Source organism: Capra hircus, chromosome 17 (genome assembly GCF_001704415.2).
Source record: "Capra hircus breed San Clemente chromosome 17, ASM170441v1, whole genome shotgun sequence".
In the NCBI taxonomy this organism is placed as follows: Eukaryota; Metazoa; Chordata; class Mammalia; order Artiodactyla; family Bovidae; genus Capra; species Capra hircus.
In genome coordinates, this window is record NC_030824.1 from 53,903,746 (window position 1) to 53,916,806 (window position 13,061).

Genomic DNA, 13,061 nt, shown 5'->3' on the forward strand with positions numbered 1-13,061 from the left:
TGGAGTTTCAGCTTCAACATCAGTCCTTCCAATGAACACCCAGGACTGATCTCCTTTAGTATTGACTGGCTGGATCTCCTTGCAGTCCAAGGGATTCTCAAGAATCTTCTCCAACACCACAGTTCAAAAGCATGAATTCTTCGGTGCTCAGCTTTCTTTATAGTCCAAGCTTTTCGTTATTCAATAATATTTATTTTTTTAATTTGGGAGCCGCCATCTTTTCTAAGCTTACTGATGCTTTTCAATGTTTCCCACAAATAATAAATTTAAATGTGGTCAACTGTTAATAACAGAAGAATGTAAGTAAAGGATCTCCAGGTATGTTTTATACAATTCTTACTTTTGCAACTTTTCTGTAAGTTTGAAATTCTTTCTAGTGAAAAGTTGTTGTTTTAAATTCCCCTAACTTAAGAAATACTGAATCACTGTGTTGTGTACCTAGAACTAACACAGTGCAGCAAGTTAGTTATATGTTAATAAAAATAAATAAATAAAATAAATAATACACTACCTGTATTTTTCCTCTCACAAATGTGGTGATATCGTTCTCATTTTCAAAGATGGAAAGTGTCTGCAGCAGATTCTGCTCCAGCCATTCCCAGTGTTCAGTGATCTCTTTTCTGGAACCACCTGCACAAACATAAAATGGTAATAATGAACGTCAGCATGTAAATGATACTTTCAAACCAGGCTCACCCCATCGCTATGTACTGCCATCAGCTCTGCCTTCTAATACTTTTTCTCTGTCAGAGGAAATCACACAGAAGACGATGAAAGATGTATTAAAAATCCAAGAGTAAGTATAGTGTATGGTCACGTCTGACCAGGTGAGTCCAGAAACTCTGGGGACAGTCTTTTAGGGTGGGAAGGCAACAGCGTTTCTCCCATTCGCTTTTCTGGGTTGGAAACTTAGCCCTATCCTCTTTTCTCCCTCTGGGAATCTGCACTTTTCAGGGAAAGGCAGATCTTGTCAGGAGACTAGGTTACAATTGTTAAGTTGCAACAAAACGAGGCCTTCGGTATGCCCCTGGAGATCTGATGTAACCACCTCCTATAATGGGCAAAAAATGATCCTCCCTCCCTTCAATTATGAATGAGATGTGAAAATGGACTATCACGAGGGAATAGCAGCCCTGTCCTCACCAGCGCCGTTGCTCTGAATTGTAATGGGATGAGGTCATCCTCACAGCCTCCATCCAAGTCAGAAACAAGAAGCGAGAGTCATCTCGCCGGCCAACCTGCAAACTGAATCAACCCAAGCCTGGGAGAGTAGATAACAGGTACCCTGCTCTCTGCCCACAGCTGCAGGGCAAAACAGGGATGCCAAGCCAATGTCCTTGTCGAGACACTAGAACAAATTCCTTTTTGTTTTTTTCTTGCCCTGCAATTGTTAATGACCTTGCAAAACAGTTTGTTAGAAGCCATCCCTAGTTTATAAATTGTATGTACCATTCATTCCAGAATTAAAGAAAGATTTTGCAACTCTACTGATTGATTCCTTCAGATGTCTCCTTAAGATTTCCAAGTTATCTTTTAATTGATTTCTTAAAAACAGCTTTTCTCTGTTTTTTGTCACCAGTAACTGTATATATCTCAGAATCTCACTCTGATAACTGACTGGGAAAAGGAGATAGAAATGTGTCCTGTGATACTCAGAACTGTGAGGAACAGGACTAAAATCTCTTGGGGAATAAGAGGCACATTTGGAGAGGGAAATGGCACCTCACTCCAGTATTCTTGCCTGGAGAATTCCATGGACAGAGGAGCCTGGGGTCTACCTACAGTCCATGGGGTAGCAGAGAGTTTGATATGACTGGGCGACAAACACTTTCACACTTGGAGGGTTTTCAGATCCACTGGTCGAGGAAAGACAAAACCAAAACAAACCCACATTCATTTTCTTTTACTCTGAGCCGAAACACCAAAACTGCCCACATGGAATGGTTCTGTAAAGGATAAAGACTAAATCTCTGAGTTAGGAGGCAGTCCTATGGAAACGCGAATGAAGAGGCTGGAGCTCTTCACAGGCCCTTTCCACGGCTCACTCTTTTGGGGTCAGAGTTAACCACGAGGAAAAGCAATCGACGACTCTGCACCACACTGTCACGGCAAGAGCTAGAGCTCATGAAACCTGGGTCCCCCTCCCTTTCTCCCAGCAGCCAACTGGGTGCCTGTAGACAGTCTGTTTCATCTTTTTCTGTCTCAAACTCTTTACATGTAAAATGCAGACAAATTAAAAAAAAAAAACTTTATTCATTTCAGAGAAATGTTATAAAAAATCACATGGAATAATGTCTATAGATACACTTTGTAAAGTAGAAAACACTGTCCAAATGCAAAATACAGTGCTCATTTGGAGTATGTTGGGAATGAGTCATTCTGGAGTTAGCCAGAGAGTTTTAAAACATTTTAGACTTTAAAATTTTAAATAGGCATTGGAAAATTTTCTAAAATATACTGTGTCCTTCCTTGCCTGTAAACAGGTCGCCACCATCCCCAGCTGCGGCTGGCTGGGCGAAACAGACAGAGCCCAATCCAGAGTCAATGCTGGCCACGTGCCCTCCCCCCGCCGTCCCATCTGTGCCTGCTGGCAACTGTCAGATGTCCACACCTCAAGACACAGGCACTTCTGGGGACTCGGGGGATCAAAGAACTTCTGCAGACCCACCGGGTGCAGTTCCCAGCCTCTGATTTTGCCCCTCCTCTGCCCCTGCCCATGTCGATAGTAGATGTGCCTTCCAGAGGCTGCTTTGCACACGTCCCTCGGCTGAGCCGGGACAGTCCACCTGTGGACTGGTATACCGCCCTGCGCTGCCCTTTACCAGGTGGTCATACCAGGTACCTGACCTGAGAGTCGCTGTTCGGCTGTGGTGGCAACTGACCGCAAGTCAGCCTCCCTGTTCCCTGGTTGTCCTGCATAGAACCCGTCAGCTATAAGGCCCGGGGCAGCCCAGCTGTGCCTTCACCTTTGCACACACCGCCGGCAGTTTTCATGTGCTTATTCCTCTAGGCCCACCCTTCCACCCCCCAAAACACACACACACTCAGCCACGGTGGAAGCAGTACATGCATCAGCACACTCATTCCACAAACGTGCACTTCTGCCTCCAGTTTTCACGGGTACTACAGGAAGGTCTTCACGACTGACCCTCAGTGTTAAGCAGCCATCTGAGCACGCCTATATCGAGTTCAGGGTCTCTATCCACATTGTTTCCCCTTCTATCGCCTTCTTTGCTGCTTTACGACCTCCTGCTCATCAGTCTGCCCCACGGTTCCGTCACTTCCACAGTCTCTGCCTGCCACCCCGACGCCATTCTCACCACTGGCTCTCTTCTCCACGCCTCACTGCCTGGGATGTAACTCCCCACGTTTGTGTCTGTGATCACCACCAGTGTCCCCTCCCCACCCCCCACTGCTGCTTGTGTTCCTTCACCTCCTGTGGATTTTCTCATTCTAGTCATTGTCACGTGAAGAGGCTGGCCTTTTGGAGTCACCACCAGCCACTTAGCTCCCTTTACGGAAGAAGTGCTGAGACGGCAAATCTCAGTATCTTTACTTTTTGTTTGTTTTAATTTACTAATTTTAATTGGAGGTTTTGTGGTGGTTTTTGTCATACATCGGCATGAATCAGCCACGGGTGTACATGTGTCCCCCCATCCTGAAGCCCCTCCCACCGCTCCTTCCCAACCCATCACTCTGGGCTGTCCCAGAGCTCTGGGTGCCCCGCTTCAGGCATCAAACTTGTACTGCTCATCTCTTTTACCTACGGTAATATACACGTTTCAATGCTATTCTCTCAAAGCATTCCACCCTTGCCTTCTCCCACAGAGTCCAAAAGTCTGTTCTTTACATCTGTGTCTCTTTGTTGTGTTGCCTATAGGGTTGTTGTGACCGTCTTTCTAAATTTCATATATAGGCGTTAATATACTGCACTGGTGTTTCTCTTTCTGACTTACTTCACTCTGTATAATAGGCTCCAGTTTCATCCACCTCATTAGAACTGACTCAAATGCATTCTTTTTAATAGCTGAGTAACATTCCACTGTGTATATGTACCACAGCTTCCGTATCCATTCGTCTGCCGATGGACATCCAGGTTGCTTCCGTGTCCTGGCTATTGTAAACAGTGCTGCAGTGAACACTGGGGTACATGTGTCTCTTTCAATTCCAAATCTCAGTATCTTTAGGTCTTCAGTTCTTTGCGCGATGCTTTGGGCCTGCTTCTGTGCTACCAAGGAGGTTTCAGGTTTCTTCTGGCTATATCCAGGCCCAAGTTTACAAAGTTCCAGAAAACAGGGTTGTATATAAGGAAGAACGCTGCATACCATTATAAGAAACCATTATCAGCATAAATGAGAAAAGAAAAAGACACAGATGCCATCAGCCAACAGTAGTTTCAGGAATTAACTATGGATTCTGATCCATACCCAACAGACACTTGCCAGGGAGAGGATGGGAAATATACCTTTTACATTTATATTTACTCTGCAAATGCACCATATTCTCTGATCACTTTCCTAAAGGCACAAAAAATAAATGAGGACAGGTGTTTAAGGCTCCAGGCTCTGGAGACAGGAAATACGAGGATGCCTACATAGAAGGCAGGGCTGGATTCCTCCCCCAGCAGACAAGGCACATTCTGAAGATGTCAATCAAGTAAAAGTTCTCTCTGAAAGCAGGTGTCCACTTCCCATCTCAGAACAAACGGAGGGTACTGCTCAGATCACAGAGCAAATGACCTGCTAACAGTCTGAGAGCAAAGGACACTGTTGCCAGATCACCCTTTAGGAAAGAGGGAGGCTCCAAGAGAAACACGTGGGAATCCTGACTGTTCCTTCCACAGGGCTCTTTCATTTCTCAAGAAAGCAAGCACAAGGGCTACAATGTTTAAGAGCCTGGAACTTTGCTTCTGTTACTGTGCAGAGTGAGATAACAGGAAGCTCTTCTGCCATGACTCTCAGAGAGGGCTGGTCTAGCTGCCCAACCGTTTGGGCAAAATGTGTTAGGCACTCAGAAGAGAAAGGAAGGACTTGGCAGTCGACTTTCTGGCAAGGCTGCTTCGACAGAGATACAGCAGGAACAACAAGCTGACCCGATGTGCAATCAGCTGAAACAACAAAGAAAGCTGTGTCGGGCAGGAGAAGCCTTCAGGAAACCCAAGATAAAGCGTTTTGCTACTTGAAAAACTGGATCAACACTTGAGGGCCTTGAGAGAATTTAGAAATTAATTTTGGAAAAATGAGAATCTTTTACTATTTGCAGGGTTGTGTTTTGTTTTCAGAATACTATGCACAGGCCCCGTGTGTATATCTGGGCAAAATTTAAACACTACCTACGATGATGGAAAACACTGAATCAGCCTAGTCTTATTTCTCATCTGGTCTGAGATGTACCTAAGAGTACAGTAAGTCCACTTGAAATAAAAAGACAGAGGTATTAAAATGGACCCACAAAATGGATTCAATTGTATCTGGCCTCTGAGGATTAAGAACAAAGGCGTACAACTTCACTGATGGCAATTCAGTGGATATCTTTTTTGGTGCATGACTGATATTAACAAAATTTGGTTCTGGGACTGCAGCACTGACTTAAAAACCTGAATTCAACTATATCTAAGATGGTATATTTCCTCTGATCAAGAGGGTATGTATGCACATGTACAGATACATATGTCTGTGTCTAGGCAAAAATAAAAACCTCTTGTGACAAGGCAGAAAAAAAAAAAAAAAAGAAAACAAGCAAAACAAACTCACTAAACCTCCCAGGGATTAAAAAGCAACCAATCTAGTATTTTCAGATACCAGAACAGGCTGTTTGCATCCCAAAACTGATCCAGTTCTCAAAAGAATTGTGCTTGAAGCTACTTAAATAAAGGTGAAAGGGAACCATCTATTTTATGGCCTCAGACACATGCAACCTTAGCCCCCAAAGATGATAATGTTGTAATTTAAATACAAAATAAAGTAAAGGATAATACCGAATAATGCCTGAGTGATACTTGCTGTCTCTGTAGGATTTACAAAGCCATCACTGTACTACCTACACTCAGAAAAAGGACAAACTTGCCTCTGGAGAGGGCAAGAGATACAACCCCAAAATAATGCACTGATTTGAACAGTTTTAGAAACAAAAGCAATGGCACCCCACTCCAGTACTCTTGCCTGGAAAATCCCATGGATGGAGGAGCCTGGCAGGCTGCAGTCCATGGGGTCGCTAAGAGTCGGACACGACTGAGCGACTTCACTTTCACTTTTCACTTTCTTGCATTGGAGAAGGCAATGGTACCCCACTCCAGTGTTCTTGCCTGGAGAATCCCAGGGACGGGGGAGCCTGGTGGGCTGCCGTCTATGGGGTCGCACAGAGTTGGACACGACTGAAGCGACACAGCAGCAGAAACAAAAGGGAAATTTATGGTTTAAAAATCCACATCCATCGACATGTACACATTGCTATATCGAAAATGGATAACCAACAAAAACCTACCGTATACCACAGGGAGCTCTGCTCGATGTTACATGGCAGCCTGAATGGGAGGGGAGTTTGGGGGAGAAGAAATACATGTATATGTACGGCTGAGTCCCTTTGCTGTTTGCCTGAACTATCACAACATTGTTAATTGATTATATTCCAACATTAAATAAAAACTTAAAAATCTATATCCAATTAAAGCTAAAATTTTAAACAAGTTAAACAGTGATAATGACGTGTTTTCTATTACTTATCTGTGCTTATTTACCAAGACCAGGTGCCATGATTTCACCATAGACATGTAATCTCACAGCACTCCTACAAGTAGATCCAATTACCCTCCTTTTACAGATGAGGACGCTGAGGCTTCCACATCCTATGAAATCAAATTCAGATTTTTTTCTGCCCTCAAATGCTTGCTCTTAATTGCTACAGTTCCACCTACTGACATATTTTAGAAGTGAGGCTAAATATCCCTAGAGGTTAGTTAGATTATCTGGAGTAATACACAGCCTGATTATCAGTGAGACAATATTATGTAATAGCTCAGACCACAGGCTTTGATGCCAAAAAAGTACACCTGGTTTCAAACCCCTCCATACCAAACGAAAGTTCTATGACCACGGAAGAGTTACTTAATCTCTCTGTGCTTCAGATTCCTCATCTGTAACATGAGGGTAACAACACCTACCACAAGAGCTTGTGCTGGAGATTAAGGACAATAATATGTGTAAAGTGCTTAGCACAGGTCTAGAATACATCAATACAAAGCACTAGCTAGCTACTTTTGTTATGACCATCATAAGCAAGAAAACACAAAAACTCATCTTGAAATGTGATGTAGAAGATATTCTGACGTTGAAGATACTTCTCATTTCTGATGTCAGAGCACTAACAACCAGCTGCTGAACTGTTGCCTGGCTAGCGCACATTCAGCACAAATCTCTCTGGCCCTGACACCCTTATGTTTAGATTGCAGAGCGTACATACGACTGAAGTAAAGCAAGCCCAGCAATCCTTGTCTAACTATTATAAGCTTCTTACATAACTCCGCTTACAGTCTCTTACAGGTCATAACAGTGTGCTCATAGCTTTATAATCACTTGAGAAAAGAGAGGCTCAGGTAACTCATTCAACCTGGGCAGTAAGAATTAGTGGTTGATGTGATTATTTTGCTCATTTTACTTAAATGCCAAGGTCCTTTCCTACCTTGATGGACAGAATGTAAATGGCTATCTTTCTGGAGGGCAATCAGGCTAATGACACTGAAAGCCTTCTTTGATTCAGCGTATCTACTTCTATAAATTTATCCTAAGATGATAATTAAAGGAAGGTGGAAATATTTGGTTAGAGGATACGAAGATTTTTCAAACTGCAGTTATCATTAGGGGAAAAAAACCCTAGATTTCCCAAAAACAGCACATTAGCTAGGTAAACTACATTATATACACAATAAAATATTATCTACCTGTTAAAATTGACAGGATAGACATATATTTTCTTGACACAGAAAGACTAGCCATATATGTATATCAGACACACATATGTATACATGTATACAGAGAAGGCAATGGCACCCCACTCTGGTATTCTTGCCTGGAAAATCCCATGGATGGAGGAGCCTGGGAGGCTGCAGTCCATGGGGTCGCTAAGAGTCGGACACGACTGAGCGACTTCACTTTCACTTTTCACTTTCATGCATTGGAGAAGGAAATGGCAACCCACTCCAGTGCTCTTGCTGGAGAATCCCAGGGACGGGGGAGCCTGGTGGGCTGCCGTCTATGGGGTCACACAGAGTCGGACACAACTTAAGCGACTTAGCAGCAGCAGCAGCATGCATGTATATACATATATAGGTATACATATATATACATATTTGTGTCTTATAGATACACAAAAGGATAAACAGACACATATAGACACACACACACATATATATAAAATCTGGACGGTGAAGATTTATAACGCAGTATTATTGTTTTTTTGGAGAAGGAAATGGCAACCCACTCCAGTATTCTTGCCTGGAGAACCCCAGGGATGGAGGAGCCTGGTGGCCTGCCGTCTATGGGGTCGCACAGAGTCAGACATGACTGACGCGACTTAGCAGCTGCATTATTATTTTTTAATGTTTTACTTTCTTTGCTTATCTATATTTTCTAATTTCCTGAAATAAACATGTACGGCTTATACATTAAAAAGTAAGTTCTTTTATTTAAGCTGCTATGTTCCCAAGGATACAGGAATAGTTCCTGAGGTACACAGGCCACGGAAACATGAATAATGGCCAACCTCCACATTATATGTATGTCATGTGAAAGGCAACTAAATGACCCAGCATTTCACTATCTAGTGTAGAGAGACAGGAGAAGCAGAGCCAATTAGCACCCTTTCATTAAACTCCAGGCCTCAGTAGCTGCTGACTCAAAGAATGTTTAATCATAAAAGCCAGCATGGTAGCATTTAAAAAGGCCTGGGCTGGCAGTGGAGGGGGCTGAGAACTTGACCTCAGCTCTGCACTAACTGGCTGTAACCAGCCATGTGAACTCGGGTACTTTACTTTGTTTCTGTACCCTGTCACAATCAGAGCCCTGGACAAGGCCGTGGCTACTCTATCTTTCTGTTCTGAAAATGAATGCCTACATGGGCCCAGATGAGATTCTAAGGTGGTGAAGAAAAGGGAAACCAAATCAATGGGCAGGGGAATCAAGGCACCATTCAGGGCTGTGTTATCTGTGAGGTGCCATCAAGCACACAACCTCCACCCCATTTCCTTTATTAGTCCGGTTGGAAGGTCAGATGTACCCACAGAGAACTGTCGACCTTTCCCTCTGTCTCTTCAGTTGCAACTCTTGTGTACCAGGGCCTTGGAATTATCTGCAATTCTATATGTCCATATTCTCTTGGAGGGCATCATCCCAGGAGGCACAGTGGTAAAGAACCTACCTGCCAACACGGGAGACACAGGTTAGATCTCCTGGAGAAGGGAATGGCAACCACTCCAGTATTCTTGCCAGGATAATCCCCCGGACAGAAGAGCCTGGTGGGCTATAGTTCATGGGGCTACAGAGTCAGACACGACTTAGCAACTAATCAGCACAGCAGAATATTCTTATGAGGCTGTCTAACGTTTCTTACTCTTTGAACCTCCCAGTTCTGATCGTGCGCATGCATGCTCAGTCGCGTCTGACTCTGTGATCCCATGGACTGTAGCCCATCAGGCTCCTCTGTCCTTGGAATTTTCCAGGCAAGAATACTGGAGTGGGTTGCCGTTTCCTTTTCCAAGGGATCTTCCTGACCCCGGGATTGAACCCAGGTCTCTTGTGTTTCCGGATTCTTTGCAACTGCACCACCTGGGAAGCTCTTAGTTCTTCTTGTGGGGACAGCCAAATGGGTTGCCTTCTGCTTAAGACCCTTGAAGTTTGAGGAGGGCAAAGGACTGAGCTCTCTCCTGCCTCTGGGGCACCAAGGCCAAGACACCAGCTGCTGGGGGAACCTCTGAAGCTGTTTAGTGCCCCAGTGAGAGCACAAGTATAAAATACGCACTCACTGGTGGGACATAGGCAGGTATCAGAGTATAACCAGCTCAGTAAAGTACTCTGGACCAATTCCTAACGCACTACTTCCTTTATGTTCTTAGAAATAGCAGGGAATTCCCCAGTGGTCAGTTGTTAGGGCTTGAGCTTTCATTGCCAGGGCCCTGGGTTCAATCCCTGGTCAGGGAATTAAAATATAGCAAGCTGCATGTTGTGGTTAAAAAAAATAATAATAATAAAGTAAACAATTTAGAAAGAAAAATAAATAGCAAAAACGATGTTACTGCACAAACCACAGAACAAAATGCAAGTCAGCAGGCTGTGGCACAATGGAATATCTGCTAAAAACAACAGTGGCTTCATTTTGTGAAGTGGCAGGGAAAAGAAAAAGCCATTATTTAGGCAGTTTTTGGCTCCCCTTCCGAACGAAAGGTATCAGTGCCAAAGAAACATAATAAAGCAATTTCTTCAAGTCAATCTGCATACAGATGATAGAACACAGTAAAAAGAAGCATCTGGAAACAGTGTTTCAACAAATAACTCCTGGTTTTTGCTCCCTTCTTCTTTCTGTTCATACTGTCAATGACCGAGTGAGCATTATACTGGAGTAAGTCTTACAAGGTCTAAGACTAGGTCCTGCCTGGCTCCATGTGGCTCAAATCTAAGACAGTCACAAGAGTAGAATTTACCACTAAGACAGCTACTCTCCTACAGAAAGTGGAAGGCATTGATTGTAGACGTGCCCTTAGTTCACTTTACACAAATCAAAGATTCACAAGGCACGTGGCATAAAAACAGAGGTTTTGCAATCCTGTGGATTCTACAGGGCAGTGAGTTAGACAATCTCCTGTTGAAACTTCTCTTACAGCAATGATTCATAAAATCAGAGCAAATTAGTGGTTAGGACTCCACACTACACTGTGGACGGCCCAGGTTGCAGAGGGCCCAGGCTCGATCCCTGGTTAGAAAACTAAGATTTCACAAGCCTCAAGGCGTAACCAGAAAAAAAAAAGCATATTAAAAAGCTCTTGCCAGACAGTCCCACCAAATATCAACTTTATAGCTTACAGAAAAAAAAAATTTAATTACAAACTAAAAAGAACCCTTTTAAGCTAGCAAGTTTGGCTCTTACAATCTCCTGAAAGGGAGCCAGGCATTTGGGTTATAAAGAGAAATCGATAAGAAGGAACAATTAGTGGGTGAATGAACTTTAACAGAGGTTGTGGAGTCTCACTTCTGTGGAGTCTTCCACAAGGAAATTCTGGGTAATCAATATATTCAAAAGCTACAACTGCTCCAGGCTTATTATAATGAGATCATGCAGGTATGACAGGCATCATCTCCTTGAGGTATAAATTATGACATCAGCATTTACTGCCCTGTGTTCCTTAGCCCTGGCTTGGCAAATAACTTGGGAATAACGGGTCTTTGTAACTCTGGGCTCTTCCCCATACGAGCATTCCTTGGAGCCTTTGCTCCATAGAACGGCAAAACCTCAGAAACAGAGAACAGTAGTGATGTCAGATAACAGGGGAGGTGAAAAACAGTCACAGATAGGAACCAGCTCATCACAGCCCCGTACGTGTGCAATGACCTGGGAAGGCCAGGAATCCTAAGGGTTCTGAGAACCTGCAGGCTCTACAGGTTTTTGAAAGTCCAGAACAAGTGATGCAAATGCTGGAAGACGAGTGTCAAAGCCTCCTTACGTCCAGGGGTACTGGCAGTTCTGCCTGATTTCCTTTCTCTTTCTTCACTTGCTGGCTCTAATGTCTATTTTAATACCATTCTACACTGTTTGCCAACTAAAGGTGACATTTTCCCTTTATACTGTGGCTACCGGGTGTTGCCCCTTCTGTGGAGTGAAATACAACTCTATCTGAGAGGGAGGACACTGTCAGGGTCCAGCTTCTCTCTTCCTTTATCCTCATCCCTTTCCTCTTGCCGCGGCCAGCACAAGCAAGAGTCGCACCTGCACAGGGAGAGAACGGAGCGTCCCCGCTAAGAAAAATAAGAGAGAGACAAAAGATGGGGTTGAGAGGATCAGACCAAAATGGCTGATGCCTTTCTTTATTGTGCTGCAGTATATATAGGATAAAGTACGTGACTTCTGACATTCACAAGATTGTTATTAATCTCCAAATACAATCACAAGACCCTTACCATTGTGTACAGATCACAATAAGATAATCTATCTTCTATCAATAAGCTAATCTATCTTCTATGAAATGTTGCAAGAACTAGACGTCCCGGAGCCTTAAGGGTAATAAATTCTTCAGGGGGGCGGGACAGGGAGCTTAGGAACGTGCCTAAGGCTCTGCATAACGCCGAGCAGCTCCCAAGACTTAACCCTTCACGGGCAGTGCCCCCCGCACCTCTTGCTCTAATCCCCAGCCCTCATGCCTGCCTGGATGCTCTTCTCCCTGCCCTGACTCACACTGCCATTCCTGCATTCACTGGAATGCTTAAATGCCAAGTCACTTCATTGTTTCTCCTGTTTGCATCTGAACCAGAATAACTTTAAAGGGACACAACTACAATGTTAGGATTTCAGGTGCTGAATCCTTGAGAGTGTTTTGCTAGGGTACCAGAGCCTTCCGGCAGTCTGAAATCATACCCACAGAACTCCCCCTACCCTTGTAGAAGGCTAGCCAAGGTTCCTATCTCCAGTTGGCAGCCTCATCGCCCAATGGCACTGCTTGGTACTTGCTCACACTGGGCTGTAAACGACTATTTCCTTGCATTCTCAAGAGCAGAGGCCGGATCTAATTATCTTTATATCTTTAGATCCCAGCATGGCACTTCCTACCAAGCAGAGATCAATTTAAAACCTAAATAAAGTCAACTGAAAGAGCTTCCAATGGTCAAAGCTAGACCAATTTGAGCAACAAAATAAAGTTGTGCTGGATTATAACACAAGGAATAAATAGTCATGCATTCACAGTGATAAAAATAATTGAACAAATTAAAACCCCCTACTCAGTAAGTGTGCATGGTGACTTACTTCCAAGGAGGACAGTTTGGGAAGGAGAAGAAGACAGTGGGAAAACCCGAAAAATACTA

General features: G+C 43.7%; 1 protein-coding gene across 1 annotated transcript in view; it reads right to left on the reverse strand.

The window, feature by feature from the left end:
• Nucleotides 1–13,061, reverse strand: part of TBC1D9 (TBC1 domain family member 9) — a 121,470-nt gene that overhangs the window by 51,789 nt on the left and 56,620 nt on the right. The window contains exon 3 of the mRNA XM_018061559.1: nucleotides 512–630. Within this exon, the coding sequence (XP_017917048.1) occupies nucleotides 512–630 (119 nt within the window). The remainder of the gene's footprint in view (nucleotides 1–511; nucleotides 631–13,061) is intronic.